General features: G+C 33.7%; 1 protein-coding gene and 1 pseudogene across 2 annotated transcripts in view; both read right to left on the bottom strand.

Moving 5' to 3' along the window:
• Rabgap1l (RAB GTPase activating protein 1 like) overlaps nt 1–27,109 on the bottom strand; it is a 591,762-nt gene that overhangs the window by 545,532 nt on the left and 19,121 nt on the right. For both annotated transcript variants that reach the window (XM_033762099.1, XM_033762100.1), the window contains exons 5-6: nt 22,094–22,251; nt 20,430–20,540 (exon numbers count right to left, since the gene is read on the bottom strand). In XM_033762099.1, the coding sequence (XP_033617990.1) occupies nt 20,430–20,540; nt 22,094–22,251 (269 nt within the window). The remainder of the gene's footprint in view (nt 1–20,429; nt 20,541–22,093; nt 22,252–27,109) is intronic.
• Nucleotides 11,429–11,859, bottom strand: LOC104870156 (annotated as a pseudogene).

The following is a 27,109-nucleotide window of genomic DNA, read 5'->3' as shown; positions in this document are numbered from 1 at the left end:
TGGAATGTGCTGAATATCTATAATTTTGTTCAGATGACTGCAGAACCTGGAAAAGCTGTTGCTGCTATCGATGTATAACATACTATTATTAGTCTTTTTATATAAATATAAATATATATATATACATATATATATAAATTGGATTTTGGGAAACTTTAACGGTGCTGCCAACTTTGGAAAAAGTCATCCCAATTTACTGTGTTGAGTTGGCACTGTACAGAAATAGACAGCCATATTGGTCTAGAAATGTTAATTTATTTATTTTTTCCATGTGTACAGGGGTAACACATCGTACTAAATATGTAAGGTCATATCTACAGGGGTTTGATTACAGAAACTAATAAAGTATTCTCTAAATAATGAAAAAAATAATAAGATAAGACTATAAGAACAAGAAGCAATTTAAATTCGTTCAGGGACCATTTTCATCTCCAGAATTAAGGATTATTTTATTGTTACATCATTGCCTTTTCTCTTTTACTTTCCTTTTTAGTTTTATTTTAGGATTCCCTATTTTTAATGTTCATACAGAGATTTCTTTAACTGAATTACCGAATAGTTTCTTTGGTGCGAAAAACTATAATAGTACACAGGATTCTAATGAGATAATTAATAATGTGAAATAGGAAATGAAGGGCTAAAGGTGTAGGGAAAGTGGGAAGGGTGGGGGAAAGGTAATAAGGGAGAAGAAAAAAATATGAGAAACTGAAAAAATGGAAATAAAGTGTTTGTAAATGGAGAGGGGCGGAGGGGGTGAAGGGAAGGCGGGGACAAGGTGAAAAAATGAGAATCAAGACCTATTATGTAAAGGTACAGAATCCCAATGATGAATGTAATTGTATTGTATACCTAGGTTGTACCAATAAACTCAATAAAGAAAAAAAAAAAAAAAGAAGCCCATAGACTGAAAGTAAAATGATGGAAAACAATTCTCCATGTGACAGGAGCCCAGAAAAAAGGCAGGGGTAGCAATCTTATTTGCAGACAAAGAAAATTTCAAATCAAAACTGATTCTAGTATTATAGATGTAGGACAGTACTGTATCATATCTCTGTGAATGTAAAATATCTTGTACCTGCTTTATGATACATAGTAGTGACCATGCTTTATCAGAGCTATTTTTTAATGATGTTACTCTAGAATGCTCTCTCTTCAGATGATGATTAAGATGATAATAAAAAAAAATGGTGCCAGGTACCACAACAGCAACAGAACTTTGCTGTTTTCTGGGTATTATTCTTCTCTTTGTTTTTTTGTTTTTGTTTTTTTAATGGAGTGTGCTGAATGTCTACAATTTTGTTCAGATGACTGGAGAACCTGGAAAAGCTGTTGCTGCTATTGATGCATAACCTACTGCTACTATTGGTCTTTTAATATAAATATAAATATAAATATAGATATAGATATAGATATAGATATATATATACATATATATATATATAATTTGAATTTTTGTAAATTTTAACTGTGTTGTCAACTTTGGAAAAAGTTATCCCAATTTACTGTGTTGAGTTGGCATTGTACAGAAATGGACAGCTATACAGGTCTAGAAATGTTAATTTTTTTATTTCTTTTCCATTTGTACAGGGGTAATGCACTGTATTAAATATGTAAGGTCATATCTACAGGGGTTTGATTACAGAAACTTATAAAGTATATTCTAAATAATGAAAAAAAAGAATAAGATAAGACTTCAAGAGCAAGGAGCAATTTAAATATGTTAAGGGACCATTTTCATCTTCAGAATTAAGAATTATTTTAATCTTACATCACTGCCTTTTCTCTTTTACTTTCCTTTTTAGTTTTATTTTAGGATTCCCTATTTTTAATGTTCATACAGAGATTTCTTTAACTGAAATACTGAATAGTTTTTCTGGTGTGAAAAACTGTAACAGTACACAGGATCCTAATGAGATAGTTAATAATGTGAAATAGGAAGTAAAGGGCTAAAGGTGTAGGGAAAGTGGGAAGGGTGGGGGAAAGGTAATAAGGGAGAGGAAAAAATATGAGAAATTGAAAAAATGGAAATAAAGTGTTTGTAAATGGGGGGGGATGAGAGGGTGAAGGGAGGGCAGGGACAAGGGGAAAAAATGAGAATAAAGACTTATTATGTAAAGGTACAGGATCCCAATAATGAATGTAACTGTATTGTATACCTGGATTGTACCAATAAACTCAATAAAAAGAAAAATAAATAAATAAATAAAAGACAGGGCCAGGGATGTAGCTCAGCAGTGCCACACCTGCCTGGAAAATGGAAGGCCCTGAGTTTGATCCCCAGTACTGAAAAAAAAATAATAATAATAAGACGGACAACAGGGGAAAAGACAGAAAAAAAAAGTTATTGTAACCCAGCATGAACAATGTATCTAAAAAAGTATGCCTTCATTTAGTATAACTGTCTTTTGTGTTTTTTTAGCCTGTTAGTCTGGCTGTTAATCTGCATGTATAATTAACTTAATAAGGATTTGTAAGACATACAAATAAACTGATGTTGGCAAATACAAAGGAGGTTGTGGGACTGGGAAACAAAAGGAATTAATATGTGTTATATAGATGTACCAAGATCCCACAATGAATACAATCATTACGTACTACAAATGTACTAATAAAAAATTCTTTTAACTATACGGTCTTTCACATTATCATTTGCCACCTCTGTAGGCTATCAGTACAAAAACTATCTGAAATACAAATACCACCTGCTTACATGTTCATTATGTTAATGGAAAGTTGAAATAAAAAACTCATTGAAAGTGTATTGTAAGCTCTAAAGCAGTTGCCAACTATGAATTATTGTAATTACTACTATCATTATGAAAATTTTGCCTTCCATAAGAACTTCTTAACTCAAAATACAGCTTTACTAACTTTAACCCCCAGTATTACCCCTAACAAATTTCACAAATACAGCATCTCTCATATTGTTTTACCATTGTAGAAAAAAGTGAGAAAATGAAATGTTTTATTACTGTCCTACAATAGGAACTTATAAAACACATTTATCTTTAGCCCAACAAAGCAACAAGAGTTCTGATATTTCTAAGAAGACTACAGATTAACCTTGGCAAGAAAGGGGGCATCTGACCCACAGTCAATTAAAAAACACTGTCTCCTATTAGACTAAATTTTGTTTTTAAAATGATAAATGACACAAGGGGATAAACAGAATCACAAAGAAAAAAATCTGTACTTCAATCACGTTTTTCATGACAGTATTTAAAACACTAAAACTAAATTATTTTGTAAAAATTATAATCCCAGTCAGTCTCATCCTTAAAAGACTAAAACAAACACATAGTTTGGAAAGTCTCCTATTTTAAGTCAATGAGCTTTTCCTCTTCTTACTGAAGAGATCAAGCAGGGAAAGATACACAGACATTCTTCACCATGCACAGTACTGTGAAATCATAAAATCTATACAAAATCTGAAGCTGTGCAAGGTAGCTGTGTCAATGGAAAAATTATAATCGTTCCGTGACCTTTAAAGGCTTTTTAACAAAACTCTTATTATCATTTATGAATGATAGAGAAATGAGAAAAAGCAAGTAAAACCATTATTTATTTAGCACAGTACTTTGTCACTGAAAGCACTTACCAGAATTAAAAATTATTTTATTTATTTGTAAATTATCAAGAATAGTTTGAATAGTGTTTGCTGTTTTCTCATAAAATTACCAATATGGGATATCTTTTCCATGCCTTAACAAATTCATATATAGCAGCTTCGAAAATTTCTTCCTTTGCATTTTCCATGTTGTGAAATAGGTCCAAAAGTTCCTTTACAATGTAAAGTTTTTGCCAGAGTCATTTCTTCTGAGACACTGATCTTTTTAACTAGAACCATTTATCTTATTTATGTGGAAAATTCTTCCCTAAACTCCTGACTTGCCTAAGCTCCTCATCCTCATATATACAGTCAACTGAGTAGCAGCAGCGTGAATACTCTCAGTTACCTATTTGTTCTGTAACTCCATATATGTCTTACTCATATCTTGAAAAGTTATTTCTACAGTGAAACAGAATTTTGCTATACTCCATACATACTATTCATTGATGCCTCCTGCCATGATGGTTGAATATTTCCAACTGCATACTTTATATCACATTACTTCAAATTCACAATTTAGAGATCAAAAACTGAAGCACATAGAATTGAATAATTTGCCCAAGGGTCACTACAGAGACAGAATGCAAACCCAGATGAGGACACTCAATACTTTTGATCTTCAAATTTTCACTCTACAGTCCTTTAGTGCTATCATTAAACCTCTGTTTGTTTGTTTGTTTGTTTGTTTGTTTGTTTTGATACCAGGGATGGAACTCAGGACATTGAGCTTGCTAGGCAGGTGCAGTGCCACTGAGCTAAATCCCTGGCCTATCATTAAACCTCTTACCAGTCCAGTTATTTAATTACAGGATAACCAAAACTTGCATATTTTTTCATTAATTTGTCATATGATAATATAACAGCAAATACAAAAAAATGACAATTTTATCAAATTTATTCAATACAAGAATCGACTGGGTGAATGAAACCTGACTTAATGACACTAGAGATAATCAACACATAAACACATGCACTGTCCAAGTGACACTCAGGGTGAACTGTTAATGGAAATGCAGTTAATAGAAAGCAGTCTCTGTGATAGGATCTATACTTATCAGCTAGTGACATCTAAAAACTGGTTATCCCTTTCTTCATTCAGCAGGCAAGAAATTTTATTTGTTTCCTGTGCTAGTCAGCTTTGTACTACTAAAACAGATTGTCTGAGATAATCAATCTAATAAGAGAAAGCATTATTTGGGCTCACAGTTTCAGAGGTTTCAGTCCATGGTCCTTGGATCCTATGGCTTTACGCCTATGGCAAAATACATCATGACAAAAAGCATCCAGAAGAAGCCTACTCACATTATGCTAACCAGAAAGCAGAGAGAGAGACAGAAAGGGGATAGGTCCCTATATACAGTTCAAGGGCGTACCCCACTGACTTTTCAGTTCCTCCCTCTAGGCCCCACCTCTTAAAGGTTCCACCACCTCTCAAGAGCACCACAGGCTGGTGACCAAGCTTTACATACATAGGCCTTAGGAGACTACAGCATTTCCCAAAGATATCCTAGAACAATAGGACTAATTACTAAGAAAAGAAACAATTTAAAATAGATGCCTAGGATAGTACACAGGATCCTAATGAGATAATTAATAATGTGAAATAGGAAGTAAAGGTCTAAAGGTGTAGGGAAAGTGGGAAGGGTGGGGGAAAGGTAATAAGGGAGAGGAAAAAAATATGAGAAACTGAAAAAATGGAAATAAAGTGTTTGTAAATGGGGAGGGGAGGAGGGGGTGAAGGGAGGGCAGGGACAAGGGAAAAAATGAGAATCAAGACCTATTATGTAAAGGTACAGAATCCCAATGATGAATGTAATTGTATTGTATACCTAGATTGTACCAATAAACTCAATTAAAAAAAATAGATGCCTAGGATAACCTTAAATCTACTACCCATGCACAAAAATTATTCTACAAAAGGTCATAAAAGATAATAGTTTTAGGTCAATTTTTTTTAATTCAAACCAATAACTTCTAAAGCATACAACTACCTCCATACCATACTTGCCAACAATGTTCCCATTAATTCCCTGATTACTCTGGGTCAAAATTAGAAGTATGTAACCATCCATCACATATGATTACTTTTACTAATTCTCTTCAAAAAGCAAATGAGAACTTAACTGTAGTCAAATTAAATATAAAATAATTATAATAATCAAACTAGTAAACTTCAAATCCAACATGGTGACTGCTGAAATCATTTAGCAAATCAATTGCTGTGCTTTTCCATTCAATAAGTAATAGTACATGAAATCTGGTTAGTGATACATTTTCTGGGCTTTTGCATGTACCAGGCACATGCATCAAAATTAATAAAGGCCAAACTATGAATATTTTAACAAATGAATATATTTGTAAACACAACTTAAAAACATAAAAAACATAAATAAAAGTAGTATTTTTCCCTCTATAATGTCAGATGGTAAAAGTCCATTTTCTCCTTCATAAGGTAATTCAAATGTGGTCAAGCTGAACCAAACATCAGCCAAAAATGAAAGATTCAATTTTATAAGAAAATTTACGGGATAAGCAACTTAATTAACTTTCTCATAAAATAATACTAGTGAACCCCACTTGGAATTCCTGCTTTTGTTTCTTTCAATTTTCATTTCACTTATTTTGTCTTTTATTTGCAGTCTACATTTTCTCCTATGATTACTCATATATGTTTTTCATTCATCCTCTTCCTCTAAAGTTTTAATTTCCTTTATGTAGTGGAAAGCAGAAATGGTATCACTTAATGAAGAATTTGATGTTCAGTGAGAGAAAGTCAAAAATGACTTCTACTTTTTCAGACTGAGTAACTGGAAAGATTAAGTTATAAGAGGAACAAGCTTGGATCAGGTTTGGAAATTAAGAGTTTGAACAGGATAACTTTGAGATCCCAAATGATATGAAATTCGTGTGTGTGTGTATGTGTGTGTGTGTGTGTGAGTTTGGAGATCCCAGATCAAAGATCCAAATTAGGAAGACATTCACTTATAGATATATTTAAATCATGAAACCAGATGAGCTAATCTGAGGAATAATTGTGCTAGTGGAAAAACTATTCAAAATAATGTTTTTGAGAAGTTAAAATGGAATAAAATCTATCACACAAGTAAATAATTGACCTAAAATAGAGATCGAGATTAACAAGAGGGAATGCAGAAGATATGGGTATAGATGAGAAAGACTGGCAGAAAAGGTGATGGAATATCTAAAGTTCTATTTCTGTTGCTTCTACTGTCTTCAGAAGAGATTGTTGGGTAACCACAGACATGAAGTTTAAAGAGCAGGTGTGAAATAGACTAAGAGGTTTGAAAAGAAAGTGTGCAATAGTCCAGCCTATCCAGAAAAATGCTAAAGAGGATTTCTTACAACACATAAGTTCCACCTGAGTTTATGGTCATGAACCTAAAATGAAGCCAATCAACATGGTTACATATTTTTTGTCTATTTTGTTGTTGTTTGTCTCCCCAGTTGCATTCAGCTACAAGTGTTAGGGGGGCAGGGACAGAAAGTTGGATGTGATCAGAGTTAAGAATACATCAGAATAAGGTGGGAGAGAATTTTGGTAGTATATTTAACAAAATAATTTATAAACATAACGGAATTGAAGCTGGGAAAGAAACAAGAAAAACCTAGGTGAAATCCCTGTGTAAAAGATAGTAAAAACCTGGTAGAACCTTAGAATATTAGTCTCAGTAGGACCAAAAAATTAATGGAACTGAGAAAATAAGAAATGAATTAGAGGATAAGGGATTTAGCTCGGTGGTTCCACAGTCTGCCTCACAAATGCAAGGGCCCAAGTTCGATCCCCAGTACCAAAAAACCAAAAACAAGAAATGAATTAGAGAAGGCTGGGGATTTAGCTCAGTGGTTCCGCCACTTACCTTGCAAGCACAGGGTCCCAAGTTCTATCCCCAGTACCAAAAAAAAAACAAAACAAAGAATTAGAGAGAGAAAAGATTTTGATCACAGAATAGGATACTTGAAATTGAGATTATGAAGGGAATACAGTTACTGGTAATAACAACTCCTAGGATACAACCATGAAAGTAGCTGAGGTAGGAAGCAAAATCATCTACATGAACATTGAAACTACCAGAACTTAAAACCCTGTCATCTTATGAATTGCAGGTGCTGGGAAATCAGTAGGAAGGTCAGCAGGACACTTAGATGCTAAAAAATGAAATTCCTGGTACTAACAAAAATTGTCTACAACTATCAGATCTCTTGGAGTCCTCATGAATATCAGTCTATAACTCATCTCCTTCCAGGGACAGCCTGAGCAAAAGAAGTCTTAAGAAGGTGGTTGATAGCAATAGTAATAAATGCCTACATCAAAACGAAGAAAGATCTCAAATGAACAAACCAATGTTACACCTCAAGGAAGTAGAAAAACAAATACAAGGTAAGCCCCAAAGTAGTAGAAGAAAAAAAAAACAACAGGGATGAGGAAAAGACAAGCAAAACAGTGACTAGAAAAAAATAACAGGTTGACAAAATGAAGACTTGTTTTTTTTTTAAAGACAAAAGCAAGTCCTTAGTAGACTAAGAGGTAAAGAAATAAAACTCAAAATCAAAGATGAAAAAGGAGAAATTACCACTGACACTTCAGAAATAAAAAGAATTGCAAGATACTATTATTTAAAAGAATCAATATATCAATACATCAATATACAGAAGAACCTTAAAAAAATAAAAAACAGACAAATTCCTGGACACACACAATCTAACAAATTTAATCATGAAAAAATAGGAAACCTGAACAGACTCACAATGAGTAATAAGAATGAATCACTAATGGAAGGTCTACCTCATCAAGAAAAACTCCAGGATTTTCTTTGAGCCAAGCACTACTCTGATTACAAAACTAAACAAGGACACAACAAAAAGGAACACTGCACATCAATATCCTTGATGAATGTAGCTACAAATATCCCCAACAAAGTACCAGTAGACAAATTCAAGAGCACATTGGAAAGACCATCTATCATTTTCAAAGGGGATTCATCCCAGGGTTACATGAATGGTTCAACATACACATATCAATAAATGTGGCAATCACCTTAACAGAAACAAAGACATAAACTATATATTCATGTCAGTAGATATAGCATTTGATAAAAAGCTCAGCAAGAGCTGGACATAGTGGCACATGTCTGTAATCCCACCACTTGGGAGGCTGAGGCAGGACTACCTCAAGTTCAAGGCTGTTCAGTGCTACACAGTGAGTTCAAGGCCAGCCTGAATATGTAGCAAGGCCCTGTCTCAAACAAACAAACAAACAAAAAAGATCAAAAGAATTCTCAAAAAATTAACATGTCTCAACACAAGAAAGATCATATATGGAAAAACCCACAGCTAACATAATGAATAGAAAAAAAGTGAAAGCTTTCCCTCTAAGAGCTGAAACAAAAAAGGTGCCTGTTTGCACGACTTTTATTCAACATAGTACTAAAAGTCCTAACTAGTGTACTTAGGTAAAAAAAAAAAAAAAGAAACCAAATACCTCCAAATCAGGAATAAGAAAGTCAAACTGTCTGTATTTGCAGAGAATATGATCATATATAGAGAAAACCCTAAAGACTCCACCAACAAATACTACAACAAACAAAGAGTAAAGTTGCAATATGAAAATCAACATACAAAAATAAGTTTTCCAACAAACTATCCGTAAAAGAAGTCAAGAAAATAATTCCATTTAGAATAGTTAACAAAAAAAAATAGATAAATTTAACCAAGGTAGTGAAAGGTCTGTAAAATTAAAACTACTAAACATGTATACACTTTAGGCACAATGAATCACTTCTGTCAGTAGTGGGAGTGACAGACAGCCTCTCAAAATGAAAGTTTCCTGATGCAAGTCAAGGGGCAAATTTACAAGCAGGCCTTTAGGAGTAGCATTTTCAGGCCTGCTATGTCAATTATTTTCTGCACAGCCTTACCACCGGAGGTTTATGAAGAGCATCCAGCTGCATTGGCCGGGAAGGAAGAGGTTAACTGACCTAGACCGGAGTCCCACCAGAGGTAGCGACTGTCCACCTCCTCAGAAGAGAAGAGGGACGCCCCCGGGATTTCCTGCGTTCCCTTTCTAGGACTCGGAGGCCAGCTCACAGGTAGAGGAACAAAAAGAAGGCGAGTGAGTGAAATTGTCTGTCTGAATGGTGAGATCCCCTGGGTTGCTCCCTAGTTTGTCATGGAAGGGGCCCCAGGGAGGGAATATGTTACAAGTATATGGTATTTGTCCTAAGTCATTTCACTACAAAATAAACAGTGATGCTCAGCAAAAATCAACCAGTCAGGAATACTAATATAGCAAATACTGAAAAAAGTCACCTTCCTTTTTCTCAGTTGTTGAATATCAAGCATAGTTAACAATCTACTCAAGGCATCCAAGTAGGTGCTTGATAACAGTGCTAGTAAAATACACTAGTAAACACTTAATATGGCTTTAAAAATCCATAGCAATGTACACAGAAATCCAGAAAACGTTTCACTATATAGTTCTACATGTGGCAGTACTGAAACCTAGGGAAAGGTCAGGAAAGACACGATGACTACTTTTGCTTTGGGAACACCAGAAGTGTTTAACCTGATGAGCTCCACATTTGGTTTAACATTTCTGCTGGAGTTCCCCCAATAATTAGGATTAGACCTTCCTCTCTTCATGTATTTCAGACTATAGTCATCCTGCTTTTTCATCTTGATATAATGTTACTTTTCTCTTCCACAAATCAGTTCACTTTTTTCCCACAGCTCAGATTTAAAATCCTTCAACAATCACTTGGATGCATCAATATCTATTTTTAGTTTTGAATTGTGCTGAAAAGACACCAAGTCATTTATCTTCCATTGGCCACAGCAATTAGACAAGAGAAAGAAATATAAGCAATAAAGATATGAAAGGAAGAAGTAAAACTGTCATTATTTGCTGATGATATATGATACTCTACATAGAAGATCCAAAGAACTCTACCAAAAGACTTCTAGACTTGGTTGAAAGATTCAGTAGAGTAGCTGGACACAAGGAAAAATTACTCAAAAATCAAAGCTTTCCTGTACACAAATAACAGACTCACTGAGAGTGAAATTAGGGAAACAATTCCTTTCACGATAGCACCCCAAAAAAATGAAACATCTAGGGATCAATCTAACAAAGGAAACAAAAGACCTCTACATTGAGAACTACAACACTCTAAAAAATAGACTAAAGATATAAGAAAATGGAAAGATATCCCTTTTCCTGGGTAGGAAGAATCAATATAGTGAAAATGGCCATACTTCCAAAACTGCTATACAGATTCTTTTTTTTTTTTAATTTAATGTATTTTAATAGCAAACTTACAAGAACAGCACAGAAAGACAGACAACATTAAAAACATGTAACAGTATGTAAGACAGAACTCAGAAAAGTATAGTGACTGGATGGAATCTACTGCATGACAAAAATGCTACAAACACCCTTAGTTGCCATCAGTAAGAAATTTACTTGTTTTTTAAAAAATCCAAATGCTGGCATTGTCCAGAAAAATTTAACAAGTTTATTTATAATTGTTATAAAGTTGAACTGCTGAAACTTGTTCACTGGAACATTTTGACTTGCATTAATGCTTTACATCCCTGAACTGATATTAAAAATTCACACACAAATGAATACGAAAAAACTGCCAATACCTGATTTCTGTCCCCTATTTTCCACTTGCAAGTATATACTTAGGTACCTTTTGACCCCATGCAAAAAAAAAAAAAAAAAAAAAAAAAAAAATCTAACATTTAGAACTACCAATAACAGAAGAGAAAAAAAATTTTTCTGAGAATGCGGTGTTTCCCACCATAGTGGACTCTTAAGCACGCTCTCCACGTATGCGGCGTGCTAGTTGGATATCTTTTGGCATAATTGCTACACGTCTGGCATGGAAGGCACAAAGGTTGGTATCTTAAAACAGGCCAACCAGATAGGCCTCACTTGCCTCCTGCAAAGCACCAATAGCTGCACTCTGGAAGCGCTCACTGATTTGTTTTGAAGTCCTGAGCAATTTCTCGCACCAGACGCTGGAAAGGAGTTTGCGAATCAGAAGTTCAGTGGACTTCTGACAACATCTAATTTCACAGAGTGCTACAGTCCCAGGTCTGTAACGATGAGGTTTCTTCACATCTCCAGTAGAGGGCGCACTCTTATGAGCGGCTTTTGTAGCCAGTTGTTTGCTGGGTGCTTTACCACCAGTGGATTTGCCGGCAGTCTGCTTTGAATGAGGCATGATACAGGGACATCCTTACTGACATACCCCACTTCTCCTTCGGCTGGAGCTCAGCAAGCTAGAGGCGGCGCTGGCTTTGGAGAGCAACAGCATGCTATACAGATTCAATGCAGTCCCTATTGAAATTCCAACAGTATATTTCACAGAACTAGAGAAAATAATCCAAAAATTCATTTGGAATTAGAAGATACCTAGAAAAGCAAAAGCAATTCTAGGCAACAGAGACATGGCAGGGGGTATCACAATCCCCAAGTTGAAACTGTACTACAAGGCCACTGTGATAAAAACAGCATGGTATTGTCAAAGAAACAGACCTGAGGATCAATGGAACAGATTAGAAAATGCAGAAACAACTCCTGACATACTCGGCTACCTCATCTCTGACAAAGGAGCCAAACAACCTCACTGGAGGAAAGGCAGCCTCTTTAATAAATGGTGTTGGAGGGCCAGGGGTTTAGTTCAGTGGTGCCACCGCCTGCCTCGCAAATGCAAGGACCTGAGTTTGATCCCCAGTACCAAAGAAAAAAAGGCATTGGAAAGACTGGATTTCAACTTGTCAAAGGTTAAAACTACACCTGTATGTTTCACCACACACTAAACTAAAATCCAAGTGGATTAAAATATAAATATTAAAAACCCTAAACTTGCTGGAAGATAAATTAGGTAGAATTCTTGAAGATATCGGCATAGGTAAAGACTTTATGAACAAATCCTCGGTAACACAGGAACTAGTACAAACAATCAACAATTGGGATCTCATCTTTTTAAAAAGCTTCTGCACTGCTAGAGAAATCACAAGCAGAGCTAAGAGACAACCCACAACATGGGAAAAAAATTTTATCAGCTGTTCCTCAGACAAAGGTCTACTATCTAGAATATATAAAGAACTCAAAAAAATCAGACCCCCCCAAATATAAAGAACCTAATTCAAAAATGGGCATGTGAAATGAAGACATTTCTCAGACAAAGAAGTAAAACGAGCAAATAATCATATGAAAAAAATGTTCAATATCACTGGTCATTTGAGAGATTTAGATGAAAACAACATTGAGATTCCATCTCACCCCACAAAGAATGGCTGCTATCAAGAAATCAACCAATAACAAATGCTGGCGAGTTGAGGGGAGAGAGGAACCATTCTTCATTGATGGTGGGAGTGCAGACTAGTGCCAAGTACTGTGTAAGTATCTCCACACCTCAAACACCTAGGATTAGAAGTCCCATTTGACCCAGTCATTCCTCTGCTGGGTATCTTCCCAAAAGAATTTAAAAAATCATACCACAGTGATATATATGTGCACCCATGTTTAGAGCAGCACAGTTCATAACAGCTAAAATTTGGGAACAACCCAACTGCTCATCAACTGGAGACTGGAAAGAAATGTGTTCTTTTTTAATAAAATGGAGTACTACTCAGCCACAAAGAATGAGAAACTAGAGATATTTATAGCTAAATGGATGCACATTGAGGCCATATTTTTAAGTGAAATTAGTAAACCACACATGTGCAAATACCGAATAGTTTCTCTGGTGTGAAAAAGTGTAAATAAGGATCAAAATGTATAATTGATATTATGTAACAGGGAAAAAAGTCTTTAAAGAGTAGAGGAAGTGAGAGGGGTGGAGAAAGGGAAAAAGGGAAAAGAAAAAATATGTGACAAGAAAAAAACATGGAAACAATGTCTTTGAAAACAGGGAAGGGTGGAGAGGCTGAAGAGAGGGCTGGAGAATGAGGAAAAATAAGAACCAAGATAAGCCATGGAAAGGTACAAGATCCCAATGGTGAATGTAACTGTACTGTATACCTAAAATGCCCCAATGAATGTTATAAAGATACAAAAATAAACAAAATAAACTTAAGTGTGTAAACCAGATTTAACTGAGTTCAATCTTTAAGAATACACACTCATGGACCAGGGAGGTAGCTCAGTGGTGTCGCACATGCCTGGCAAGCACAAGGTCCCGAGTTCAATCCCTGGTTCCACAAAAACAAAAACAGTGAAAAAAAAAAAAGAGTACACATTCAAGAATTAGATGACCTTAGTTGAATCCTTGCTCCATCAGTTAATCTCATTAAGCTTCTGTATCATCATCTACAAAAATGGTATCAACTTCACATGTTGTTAAGACAATTAAATTTTCCAATGGCCACTGACTACTAAGTGCTCAATAAATGTTGGCCATTTTTATTACTGTTCTCTGTCTTAAGTACGGTTCTTAAAGCTTTGTATGTGACAACAAACACAGTAAAGGAGAAAAGGAAAAATATTGGAAGTTATGTTTTATCTCTTCTAAAAACAGAGTATTTTATTAGGTAAATAATTCATTCTATCCTTGTGCTTGCGAGGCAGGCAGCAAAATCAATGAGCTAAATCCCCGGCTCTATCCAAGTTTTTTTTTAACAGAGGCAAAAAGAAAGTACAAGCATCTTTTCTACTAATAGATGGACTCAATTCATAATTGTATTACCTCATGCAAGTTACTTAACTGCTGTGCTTCAGTTTCATCAACTGTAAAACAAAGATAGCATTCCAATCAACTCAGCTATACTCTTTCTAGGTATCTTCCAAAAAATGTTAAAGAAAAAAAAAAACGTTAAAGACATATTACAATAATACTTAATAGCAGCACAATTTGTAACAGATGAATGGATAAAGAAAATATGGTGTTTACACACAATGTAGTACTACTCTGCCATAAAGATAAACTTAAGCCATCTAGAGGAAAATGGATGGACCCTGAGATCATAATGTTGAGTAAAATAAATCAAACACACAAGCTTAAATATCACACAGTTGCTCTTATTAGAGAAAGCCAAAATATAAATAAAGAGCAAACTAAAATATAATGGAAAGTAGAGAGATAGATCCTTCCTAAATGGGAAGATAAGCAAGAGATGGAGGCAGGGGGTTGAGGTTGAGGGAAAGGAAATGAAAAAAGAATTAAAATGTGCTAAAAAATCTACCAACTCCACACAAGGAATGGAATCATTATGTACTGAAACGTATTAATAAATAAATTAAAAAAACAAACACTAAGCCCCCCTTTGATAAAGGCACACAGGGAGCTAAGGGAAATGAATCCATCCTGCTCTCCTCAGAGTCCCACTGCTAACACCACCTCTGTAACCTAAACTCAAGTAAACATCAGTTGTAACACAAAATATGAAACAGCCTGTAACTCTCATTTTTCTCTTTCAACTGGAATATAAAAAGAAATGTTAACATTTCATCAAAGATAGCAATATCTACATTTCACGGGTAGAACAGTACTGAGCACAGAGAAAATGCTAAGGATTAAGTAATTAATTATCAAGCTCTTTACTGCAAGCACTGTACTAGATGCTGATGTAAATGACACGGTAATCTCCTATAAAGCAGTTGAGACTGCAGTATAATTTGTCAAGGATCAATATATGAGGTACACCTGAAACTGAATGCACGCAGACATGCTTCTTCCATAATAAAAAAAAAAAATTTGAAGAAACAAAATACTAATAATTAGCATTCCATATAGGTAATGGGTGCATGGGGTTCAATGTATTATTGTGCTTTTTTGTATGTTGATAATTTTGTTTTAAATGTTTTATTTTCACCTACAGAATACAGACCTAAGTATGTGATTTGAAGAATTTTCTTTAAACATCTTTACACTACAAACTAACTCTGTAGGCAATAGTGTTAAGATGAAAGTACTTGAAGGGAGGACAGGGGTAAGGGGAAAAAATGAGAACCAAGACCTGTCATGTAAAGGTACAAGATCCCAATGATGAGTGCAACTGTACTGTATACCTAAAATGTACCAATAAACTCAAGGAGAAGAAAAAAAACGATGAAGAGATACTAAGAATTCTCGTGATAAGATTGCCACCTACTGGATTTCTTAAATTCTGCAATTTAAATATATTAAATACCACAATTAACATAATAGAAAATTTTTCTTTCACCACAATAGCTTAATATGAATATTTATAACATTTCTTATATCACAAGTAATTCTGTTTGCTAAACCAAACGAAGTATTGTTTGGGCAAAACTCCTTAGTCTAAACACTCTCAGTCAATGCTCATCTGAATATTTAGAGGTCATCTGACAGAGTCAATGAAAAAAAGAAAGTAATTTAAGCTGAATTCACTAATAACTGCTGAATATAAGAACTTGACTTGCAAGTATTAGATATTAACAACAAGATAGTTATATTAAAATCAAAGCAACATAGTGCTCGCTTCGGCAACACATACACTAAAATCAAAGCAACATAATTAAGCCATTGTACAATGCATACAAATCTCAAAACAATATGTATTTAATAAATATATAAAATTTTACCAATTTTTAAAAACTAAAACTATGAAAAGCAATATAGTAAGTGGTTATAAGGAATTAATTTTAAAAACAATGCAAATAAGTAGGCACTTTTATCTTAGAAAATTTCTAATGATAGTTACATGTACATTACTTTTTCAAAAACAGGTTTGCCCCAAATAATTTACGCAAAAGCTGAGATACAATGATAGCTCCAAGCTTGAACTTTCCATTACCCAAACAACAAAGCTGGAAAACAATCTGCTCAGTGTTCATAACTTTGCTCATAGTCAAGCCAAACATCCGACCTGAAAAAAACCTGTATGGGCCAAGAGTGAGTCATGGGATGCACCTCATTGCATCCCATCTCACAAAGGGGTAATGCTTCAGTGGAAACACTGCTCTCGCCTAGACATCATACAGTGCTTGTATTAATGAGTCCAAACATTCATCAATCATTTTTTTTCCTGCGCTTTATTTGTGTCAAATATAGCCATGGCTCCAAAGAAAGTGATACCGTCAGTAAACCTAAGAGGCAATATGTGAGAACCACAGCAGAGTTAAAGAAAGAAATCACTCTGAAATGTCTTAAAGACCTGGAAAAGTGAATTGTAAGTGTAATTCTGAGTCTTCAGAATCAATTATTTGGTTTTCCATGTTCAGTTCTTGAACTTTTTGGTGTTCGAACCCAAACTTGGAATGAATCAAGTTTCACTACAATGTGGTATGGGCAAATGTCTGTGTTCTGGAAAAATTATTCAAAAAGTAGTTTAAGGCTGGGGATTCAGCTCAGAGGTTCCACCGCTTGCCTCGCAAGTGCAAGGTCTGAGTTCGATCCTGGTACCAAAAAAAAAAAAATCTCAAAAAGTAGTTTAAATGTATGAAAATATTACAAAGAAACCCATTATTTTGTACAACTAATTTGTGATAATAATTATGATATTTCTTAAAGTAGGTTAAATGATAACGAGGACAATGATACTAAAGAGCAGTGGGGAGAATGAATAAAAACATTAGGAAATAAAAGTAGTCAAAAAGTAACATTTCTAAGTTACTATTACTTTCTTATATATTTAAAATGTATGTCTAAATGTTTAACCAAGTTAGCAAAGAAAATATAGTTAAGGGGCTTAGCTCCTCCACCTATATTTGTCAAGATTTCTATACTCAAGTTAATCAAACTTGGAATTCACATTGGGAAAAAGAATTGCTTTATTTTCAGGTGTAGCTCATTTATCATATGCTATTTAATCATAAAACTCTTAAAATTTAAAAAGAATATTCATTCAAAACTAAATTATTCAAAATAATACCTAATACTTTATTGCATGTGTTACCACAGACATATTAAATTAAAATCTAGATGCTTTTTATGTCAGAAAGGAAGTGCACAAGAAATGTCAAAAGGACACGGGGTCTAATTCTTAGGTATGTGACTGCCAAAATAACTAAATACTATAGTAAATTACAAAGCATTGCGAAAACAATGAAATTCAAGAGTCTATACCAATAATAAGTAGATAACTAAGTGGGAAAGAAAGGAAAGTTCTTCTTTATAGTAGAATGCCAAGGACTGACTGGTAAGGAAGACAGAGTGCAAGCGGTGGAAAATTATCATTTTGTAGTCACCATAATATCAGACAAAAATCATGAATGAAACTGAAGGAGGAAATTTTGATGAGAAACAATATACTTTGTGATCTTAAAAGTATTTCTTACACACCTTGTGTAAAAAGAAGCCCATAGACTGAAAGTGAAACGATAGAAAACAATTCTCCATCTGACAGGAGCCCAGAAAAAAACGGGGGTAGCAATCTTATCTGCAGACAAAGCAAATTTCAAACCAAAACTGATTCTAGTATTATTGATGCAGGACAGTATTGTATCATACCTCTGTGAATGTAAAATATCTTGTACCTGCTTTATGATACATAGTGACTGTGCTTTGTCAGAGCTATATTTAATGGTATTACTTTACAATGTTCTCTTTCCAGATGATGATTAAGATGCTAATAAAAAAAAACGGTGCCAGGTACCACAACAGCAACAGAACTTTGCTGTTTTCTGGATATTATTCTTTTCTTTGTTCTTTGTTTGTTTGTTTGTTTGTTTAATGGAATGTGCTGAATATCTATAATTTTATTCAGATGACTGCAGAACCTGGAAAAGCTGTTGCTGCAATCGATGCATAACATACTGCTATTATTAGTCTTTTTATATAAATATAAAAATATATATATATATATATATAAATTGAATTTTGGGAAACTTTAACAGTGCTGCCAATTTTGGAAAAAGTCATCCCAATTTACTGTGTTGAGTTGACATTGTACAGAAATGGACAACCATATTGGTAATTAATTTTTTTATTTTTTATTTTTATTTTTCCATTTGTACAGGGGTAACGCATTGTACTAAATATGTAAGGTCATATCTATGTGGGTTTGATTACAGAAACTAATAAAGTATTCTCTAAATAATGAAAAAAAAGTGTTTCTCCACAGGCCACTTACTAGATGGGAGGAAGAAAAAAAAAAAGTAAACAGTGAAGGAATTAGACATTTTAAAGGGTGTTCAAAATTAGTATCCCCAGCAAGGGAGAGATGACGATCAAGCATCTTCAGAAGTGATATACTGGAAGGTATACCACATCAGCCACAGGGTAACATACAATCTGAATCTAACCATGAGGAAACACTGGAAAAAACGTGAAATGAACAATGTTATATTAAAAAGAGGGGAAAGAAATATATTTTTCAATGTATTTCTTGTCTTAAAAGACAGAGAAAGGCTATGGAAATGTCCCAGGATTAAAGAAAGCTGAAGACATATGGCAACTAAATACAGTATCTGATGATAGGGTAAATCCTAAACTTGAGGAAAGGTATTATTGGATTAACTGACAAAATGGGCAAAGAGTACACTGAATAAAAAGTAGAGTTCAATGAGTTTAGTAAACTCACTTAAGTCGATAAGAATACTATGTAAGTGAGTCTTCAGTATTACAAAATATGCATTAAGGTATTTAGGGGTATATTAAGGGCCTACCTATGTAACATGTTCTTAAACTGTTCATAAAAATGTATGTATGTGTGTGTGTTTGTGAAGGGGGCAAAGAAAACAGGGAACAACATTACCAGTAAGTAAATTTTATTAGAAAGTATACAGGTGGTCTCAATAGGTACTACTTTTACTTTAACTCTTAACTTTGAAATTACTTCCAAATTTAAAAAAGTAAAACAGGGCCAGGAATTTAGTTTAGTGGCACCGTGCCTGCCTTACAAGCACAAGGTCCTGAGTTCAATCCCTGGTACCAAAATAAATAAATAAATAAAATGTTACTGTATCTAATGCTAGCCAATATTTTAATTAAAAAGTCACTATACAAATCTAATCATATTCTTTTAAGACTAGGATACTCAACATCAAGAGTACTTTTTCTCTCCAGCTCCTTTTTTTTAATCAATTTTAAGACTCAACACTATTTATTATACCACTTGGAAAAAGAAAGGTGACAACTATAACATATCATCACCAGGAACAGTGGTGCACACACCTAATCCTAGCTACAAGGAGGCTGAGGAAGGAAGATTGTAACTTGAGGCTAGCCTGGATAATTTAATGAAACCCTGCATCAAGATAAAATTTTAAAAGGCTGGGGATACAGCTCAACACTCGAGCACCTGCCCAACATGCACAAGGCCTAGGATGAAACATGCAGTCAAACACACGTGTGTGCGCGCACACACTTACTTGTATTTATATATTTTTTAAATATGTCCTCAAAATGAGGGAAGCTGAGGCAAGGAGGCTGAGGCACAAGTCCTGCCTAGGCAACCTTATCCCAAAACAAAAACCAAAAAGGGCTGGGGGTGTAGCTTAGTGCTACCTCACCCCTAAACTTATTCCCCCATACAGATGTTTCAAGTATATTTTAAATATTCTAAAGCTCCAGAAACTAAAATGAAATATAAACTATACGTAAGAGACAGGAAAAAGGGATGTGGACAAAATTTGAAGCTGTTATTACTTAAAAATTAAGTCATTTCATGTTCATTTCTCCCATAAACTGAAATTTGTAGTGAATCAGCTACTTAACTTAAAGTGGAGACTACACTGTTATTCTCATTCTTATTTTTAATTGGATAAACTAAATTATGGTGAAAAGCCACAATGAGTAATACAAGTGAGGTTCACATATATACCTTCTGAAACACAATTAGGTCAATACAAGTTTTTAGTAGCATTTAGGAGATAGCTACTTACCTTTCAATAGCTAATTCTTTGTTAGAAAGTTGCTGCACTGTGATCACAACCTTCTTCTCTATTCCTTGTTTTAATTTGAAATAAAATTTATCTCTATCCTTAGGTACAGAACTGAAATATTCAAAAAGAGCAAGAATTATCATTATAATCTGATTAGATAAATGATACAATAATATGATTAAATAACCTCTTCCAAGCTTAGAACAAGACAACAAATTATGTATGCAACAACATTCCAATTCTTAAGATGTACTAAACTCTCACATTGCCATTGGTAGCAAACTATGAATTTTATAGTCAACAACACAAAATTTCTATTTATTTTTAATTTAGACTTACAAAAGCCATATATTTTGTTTTAAAACCAAGATCTAAACAGGTACCAATAATATAGTTTGAAGTTTTACTTCATTTTCAAGGTTCACTTAATTTTTTGAATGACTGTCACATGTCTGGTTTTACTGGTTGAATAGTCATGATTACCCATAAAACAATGAAACTCAAGGCAAAAAAAAGAGAAAATTAAATCTTACTTTTTAGACACCTAAAATTTTAGATGACTGTGATAAAACTAAGTAAATATAAATCAGAAATATAATGAGATACAGGTTGTGGCAAAAAATCTATCTTACATGAAACTGAGTATTCCTGCAATGAATTAGTTCATCAAAATAAAATACCTTGAGCAACTTACTTGACCCGAGACTCAATTTCTACACACACCTGGTAGAAAAAGGGGTGCCGCTGAGATCAGAATTTAAGTCAGAGCACAAACTTAAATTATCACATGGTTTCTTTTATATGAGAAACCCAAAGTACTATAGATGTAAAAAGCAAAATAAAAGATAAACAATGGGAAACAGGGAGGTAGAGTTTTTCCAAATGGAAAGGGAATCTAGAGATAGAGGAAAAGGGGAAGGGGAAATAAAAAGAATTAAGGTATGTTATGTACATGTACCAACTTTTCACAATGAATGTAATCATTAGATACTGCAAACATGTACCAATTAAAAAAATAAGCCTACCTACCAATATTGTTAAATGAAGGGCACATTTAAAGAATACAGCTAACAAATAATATAACTGCCTTCTACTGTCTATTTCTAAACTGGGAAAAAATTTAAACATATAATAAAAATAAATGATTAAGTGATGGTCAAGCCATGTAATACTATCAGTAACTATTAGCAATGATTTTAATTAAGTACATTTTTACAAATTCTTACATCATAAAGAAAAAAACTGTGTAACTACCATTGGTAAAATGACCGCTAGAAATAAACAAAAGGAATAAATTAAATGTTAAAAGTGATTATCTACAGCTGGCAAGATTAGAACTTATTCTATTTTCAATATTTTACTAAATTTTCTATAATAAATAGAAGCATCTTTATTCTATGTTTTTTTCTATAACACATTAACAACACAACTAATGGGTTTCACTGTGACATTTCCATATGTGCATGCATAATAATTTTTTAAATCATTACAAAAATCATTTAAACATCCAAAAGGCACGAGAACAGTGAACAGTAATTTATCAGCCAAGTATTTTATTATCATTTTAAAGCTTTATGCCAACATTATCTAATTTCTAGAAATTTATTAGTCAATATTATATTTCAGAAACAATGCTAATTTTTATTATTTTCAAATAACCTCACCTAAAGTTTCCTTTTCCATCATCTTCTTTTACCTCCAAAGAAACACTGAAGGTAAACACATCACTGTCGGGGGTAGGAATAATCAAGTCCTTAACATCAGACACTTGTCTGGAAGAACGTTTGAATGCTGTACAGAAACTATATAAAATTCTGCTTACCTAAAAGAATAAAAATAGAAATGCCATTAGGCATAGATTTTAACTGCATTATGATACCCTTTCCATGAACACAATTTTCTTTATTGAGGTAAATTCTAAGCATCTGATAGTTGTTTAAATACTGCATTTTAAAAATCTCATTACTTATGCCTTCAGAAGGGGTAAGCAACTGTATATGTTAAGGACAGACTATTCTAACTCTAAATTATTACAACATAAAGACTACCATCAGCATGAAAGGATAACATTTCAAGTTCCCTCAAAGAGTAAACTAAATTTCATAAAATGGTTAACTTTCTTAAATTAGTATTAGGGCATCACTTCATTTCAAAGAAACTTAAATTCAAATACGAAATTTGTTTACAATCTTACACAGATAAAATTCTACAGCAAGCACCACCAGTACAAACATTATAAACAGTAAGAAAGTTAACATTTAGGAGCTGCAACTAGAATCTAGGCCTCCTGAGAGTGAAAAGAGTGAGGAGGATAAGGCCCACTCAGCAGAAACAGTTAAGCTGATGTCTTTGAATGTAATTTGGAAAAATCTCACATTACTAAAATGCACAAGAGGCTTGGCCAGAAAAAAATACTGTCAGTACCAAAAGGGATCATTTCATTATTATTGAAAATTTTCTTTGAAGAGGTTCTCAGATATTATCTAACAAGGCAAAATTGTCTTTAAAAAAACCACAGAGGTAGAACATGTATATCATTTGTCAAGAAAAATTTTTTCAACAGATCAAAGATATTTTATTATCATAGTTGTTTCTCCCCAGTGTAAATGGGCAGGGTCTCTTTGGTTCTAGATACATAAATAGGTTATTCCTCTGTTAGGGATTAGATGTTATTAACTGTTATCAATCAATAATGATTTTTTACATATATATACCTTTTAATTTCCATATGACATTTACACACAACACCCCATTTGATCCTCTAAAACAATCATACAAAACAGGCCTAACAGGAATGATTAAAGTAGGGTTTATTAACTTCCAAAATGCTCAAAGCTAATTAGTTATGGGTCTGAGTCAAGGGATTTTTAGAGTCCACTTCCTAACATTATTTTGATTGGTTTCCTGCTACCAATGAGTTCCTCTCACAGAATAGTACAAAAGAAAACCAAGTTCAATAAATTTATGCATATGTGCCTAGCTAGAGTACATAAATATGTCAAGCATGTTCATATTGAGAAATGCAGCTTCACTAATAACTTTAACTTGTCATCTTTCAAATACTCTTGGTCAATGCTCACATTTAAACATAGCAATACAGATGAACTAAGTTCACAAAGGAACCACATTTATAGATGTCTCTAAGCTTCAAAATACTGCAATGAATGGATCCTGAGTATTACTAAGATGATACTAGTATACACTTCTTCCCAATGAACACTCACAAATAAGGTTTTAGCTCAAGTCTTCAATTTCTCTTTTCACTTCTCTCAATTTCAGAGGGCTAGATAATGAGCCATAGAATAGAAGCAAATAATGGGTTTTATCAATAAGCATACATGATAACAGTGTGAAGAGCTTCCAGCATTTTTATTTAATGTGGTTATGATACAAAGTATTAAAGCATTCCCACAATGAATGAATGGTGATGTGATCTTAATCTATTCTATAGACTTAGGTTGCTCTAGTGACTACAAAAAAAGTATGAAGGGCCGGGAATTAGCTCAGTAGCTCTGCCACCTGCCTTGCAAGTGCAAGGTCCTGAATCCAATCCACAGTACCAAAAACAAAATAAATAGTATGAGATATATACTTTTTCCCTAAAGTAGCAAAATATTATTAATCCCACAGTCATTCTCTTCCTTGGTTCCAAAAGAAGCATCACAACATCTCAAACTCATGTGCTTGAAACACAAATGACTCTCCAAATCTCTCAGCCCACCCAAAGAATCAATAACGAAAATGACATGAAATGTGAGGGATTAAACGAAGATTATATTTTCAATACCTCACATCCTGATGTATCAGTAAAGACATTGCTCTGAAATTAACAAATCTTAGATAACATTAATTAAAAGTATTGTTGCATATAACAAATTTAGGCATACAATATTTTATAATTTGCTTGAAACAAGAACATTGATAAGAACTATAGGTCTCAAGTTTTACACATTTAAGACAATGATAAATTTACTCAATAAATTTTTGAGCACCTTCTACAGGCAAAGTATTATTCTAGGTGCTAATGATATAGACAAGAACATGGAGCTTACACTCCAACAATACAAATTGAATGTGCTCGGGTTAGATAAAAATGAAACTAAGCCAAAAGTGAAGTGGGTGCAGCCTGAGCTGCATACCAACCGAACTCAGCTAAATAACTTGTCTCAAAAAACATTCTAGAAATACTCCACTGAAGAGTACACCTACAAACTGTAGACTTCATGCTACTTTTGACTGTTTGAGTACTCCCCACTTCCAAACCCCCAAAAATGTGTTGTCTATATTCTTCTTTTTATTCATTTAACCTAGTATATTTTAAGAAGCATTAAATGTGAAAAAAAGAGAATCATCTGTATATAATTGCATTTAAGTTAATAGACAAACTGCAAGACATTTCTCAGACAAAGAAGTAAAAGCAGCAAGTAAATATATGAAAAAATGTTCCACATCACTGGTCATTCGAGAGATGCAGGTGAAAACACACTGAGATTCCACCTCACCCCACAAAGAATGGCTGCTATCAAGAAATCACTGAGTAACAAATGTTGGTGGGGTTGTGGGGAGAAAGGAACCCTTCTCCATTGCTGGTGGGAGTGGGAACTAGTGCAACCACTATGGAAATCAATATGGAGATACCTCAAAAAACTAGGATAAGAGGCCCCATTTGACCCAGCTATCCCTCTGCTGGGTATCTTCCCAAAAGAATTAAAAGAATCATATCACAGTGATATATGTGCACCTGTTTATAGCGGCACAGTTTGTAACAGCTAAAACTTGGAAACAGCCCATTTGCCCATCAGTTGGAGACTGGATAAAGAGGATGTGGTTTTTCTATAAAATGGAATACTACTCAGCCATAAAGAATAAGAAATTAGAGTCATTCACAGGAAAATGGATACATACTGAGAATATACTCCTAAATGAAATAAATGCCACATGTGTAAATACCAAATAATTTCTCTGGTGTGAAAAACTATAATGGCATATATGATCCTAATGGTATAATTGACAGTGTGAAATAGGAAGAAAAGGGCTAAAGGTGTAGGGGAAGTGGGAAGGGTAGGGGAAAGGAAATAAGGGAAAAGAAAAAAAAAACATGAGAAAATGAAAAAAATGGAAATAAAGTATTTGTAAATAGGGGAGGAGGGGGTGAAGGGAGGGCGTGAAGGGAGGGCAGGGACAAGGGGGAAAAATGAGAACCAAGACCTGTCATGTAAAGGTACAAGATCCCAATGATAAATGTAACTGTACTGTATACCTAAAATGTACCAATTAACTCAGTGAGGAAAAAAAACTGCAAGAAATGTTATTCTTTTTTTCCCCCTTTTCCCCATCTCTTCTTCTGTTTCATTTTCTTTGTGACAGAGCTATCAGTAGGCTTGCAACATTAGAAGGCCACATCAAAATTGTCAAAGAATTCAGCAAATTCTAAAAGGGATGGCAAGACATCAGGAAGTTGTTTTTAAAAGGTTAAGTATATAGTGATAGAGGTGATGGGAAAAGAAACAGAATGCACCTTTCTCTCTTTGGAGAACAATGCACAACAGTACATTAACTTCATTAACAATAATCAAAATGCATTTAATATTAACCATGTTTTACAAGTTGGTATTTCCACCAAAAAAGTTAAAATCATTTAAAAATTGTGAATATGCTAAAAAACAAACAAACAAATAAATAAATAGTGAATATGCTGAGGTGATGAATCAAGGATTGTTAAGTTAAATTTTAAAAACAATGATTATCAATATGTATGGTTTCTGGATCAAACTGGATAACCAATTACACGAAGAAAATTTTAAAATATATATATATATACACCATAGCAAAGATTTCAAAAAATGGCACATTATTAAAACACATACACCACACAAAAATGACCTTGAATGGGTATTTTCTTTGCAGAAGGCAAAGGTTTATTGAGAAATAATACAACACAATTTTTCCCAGAAAGCAGTACCTTCAGAAGGCACTAATTTGAAACAGAGATAGGTCAAAATTTAACTGCAGTAGAAATTTAATCATCTTTTATTCTCTTCATTTCAATGTTTTTCAAAGCTGTAAATATGTTTAACATGGTAAAAGTACAGTGATACTAAATAACAAAGATATTTACTTATATTAAAAATAGTTAGCTTTTCCAAGTTAAAAGTCTTCCATTAATATCTGGTTGGTGTAAAATAACTTTCTCTTTTACAAATAATATATATCAAAAAATGTCCAACCAAGAAATAAATGTAGAAAAAATTCTATGAAAGGTATTCTGAAAGCTATGTATTAAAATTTTAAAACCAACTTGTTCAAATACATTTCACTGAAAATAAAAGAAACTTCTAAAAAATATATTATCCAAGAAACTTTTTAAATTGTAATAACCAACTTACAGAAAACATTAATGGATAACTTCTGAATTCACTATCAAGATAATGCATTTAACTAAAAAACCACCTCAATAAATATCCACTTAGATTATTTTTCCATCTAAGAAATAAAGTTTTCTTTCATATAGTGGCATACTGGGAAACTCCTCCACACCCAAAATAAAAGTGCATTAAGAATAAAGGTCTTCTTAGCCTGGGATTTAGCTCAGTGGTTCTGCTGCCTGCCTTGCAAGCGCAAGGACCCGAGTTCTATCCCCAGTACAAAAAATAATAATAATAATAATAATAATAAATAAA

Source organism: Fukomys damarensis, unplaced genomic scaffold (genome assembly GCF_012274545.1).
Source record: "Fukomys damarensis isolate Sample0158 unplaced genomic scaffold, DMR_v1.0_HiC HiC_scaffold_11, whole genome shotgun sequence".
Lineage (NCBI taxonomy): Eukaryota > Metazoa > Chordata > Mammalia > Rodentia > Bathyergidae > Fukomys > Fukomys damarensis.
Note: the sequence above shows the minus strand (reverse complement) of the source record. Positions and strands in the feature narration are given on the sequence as shown.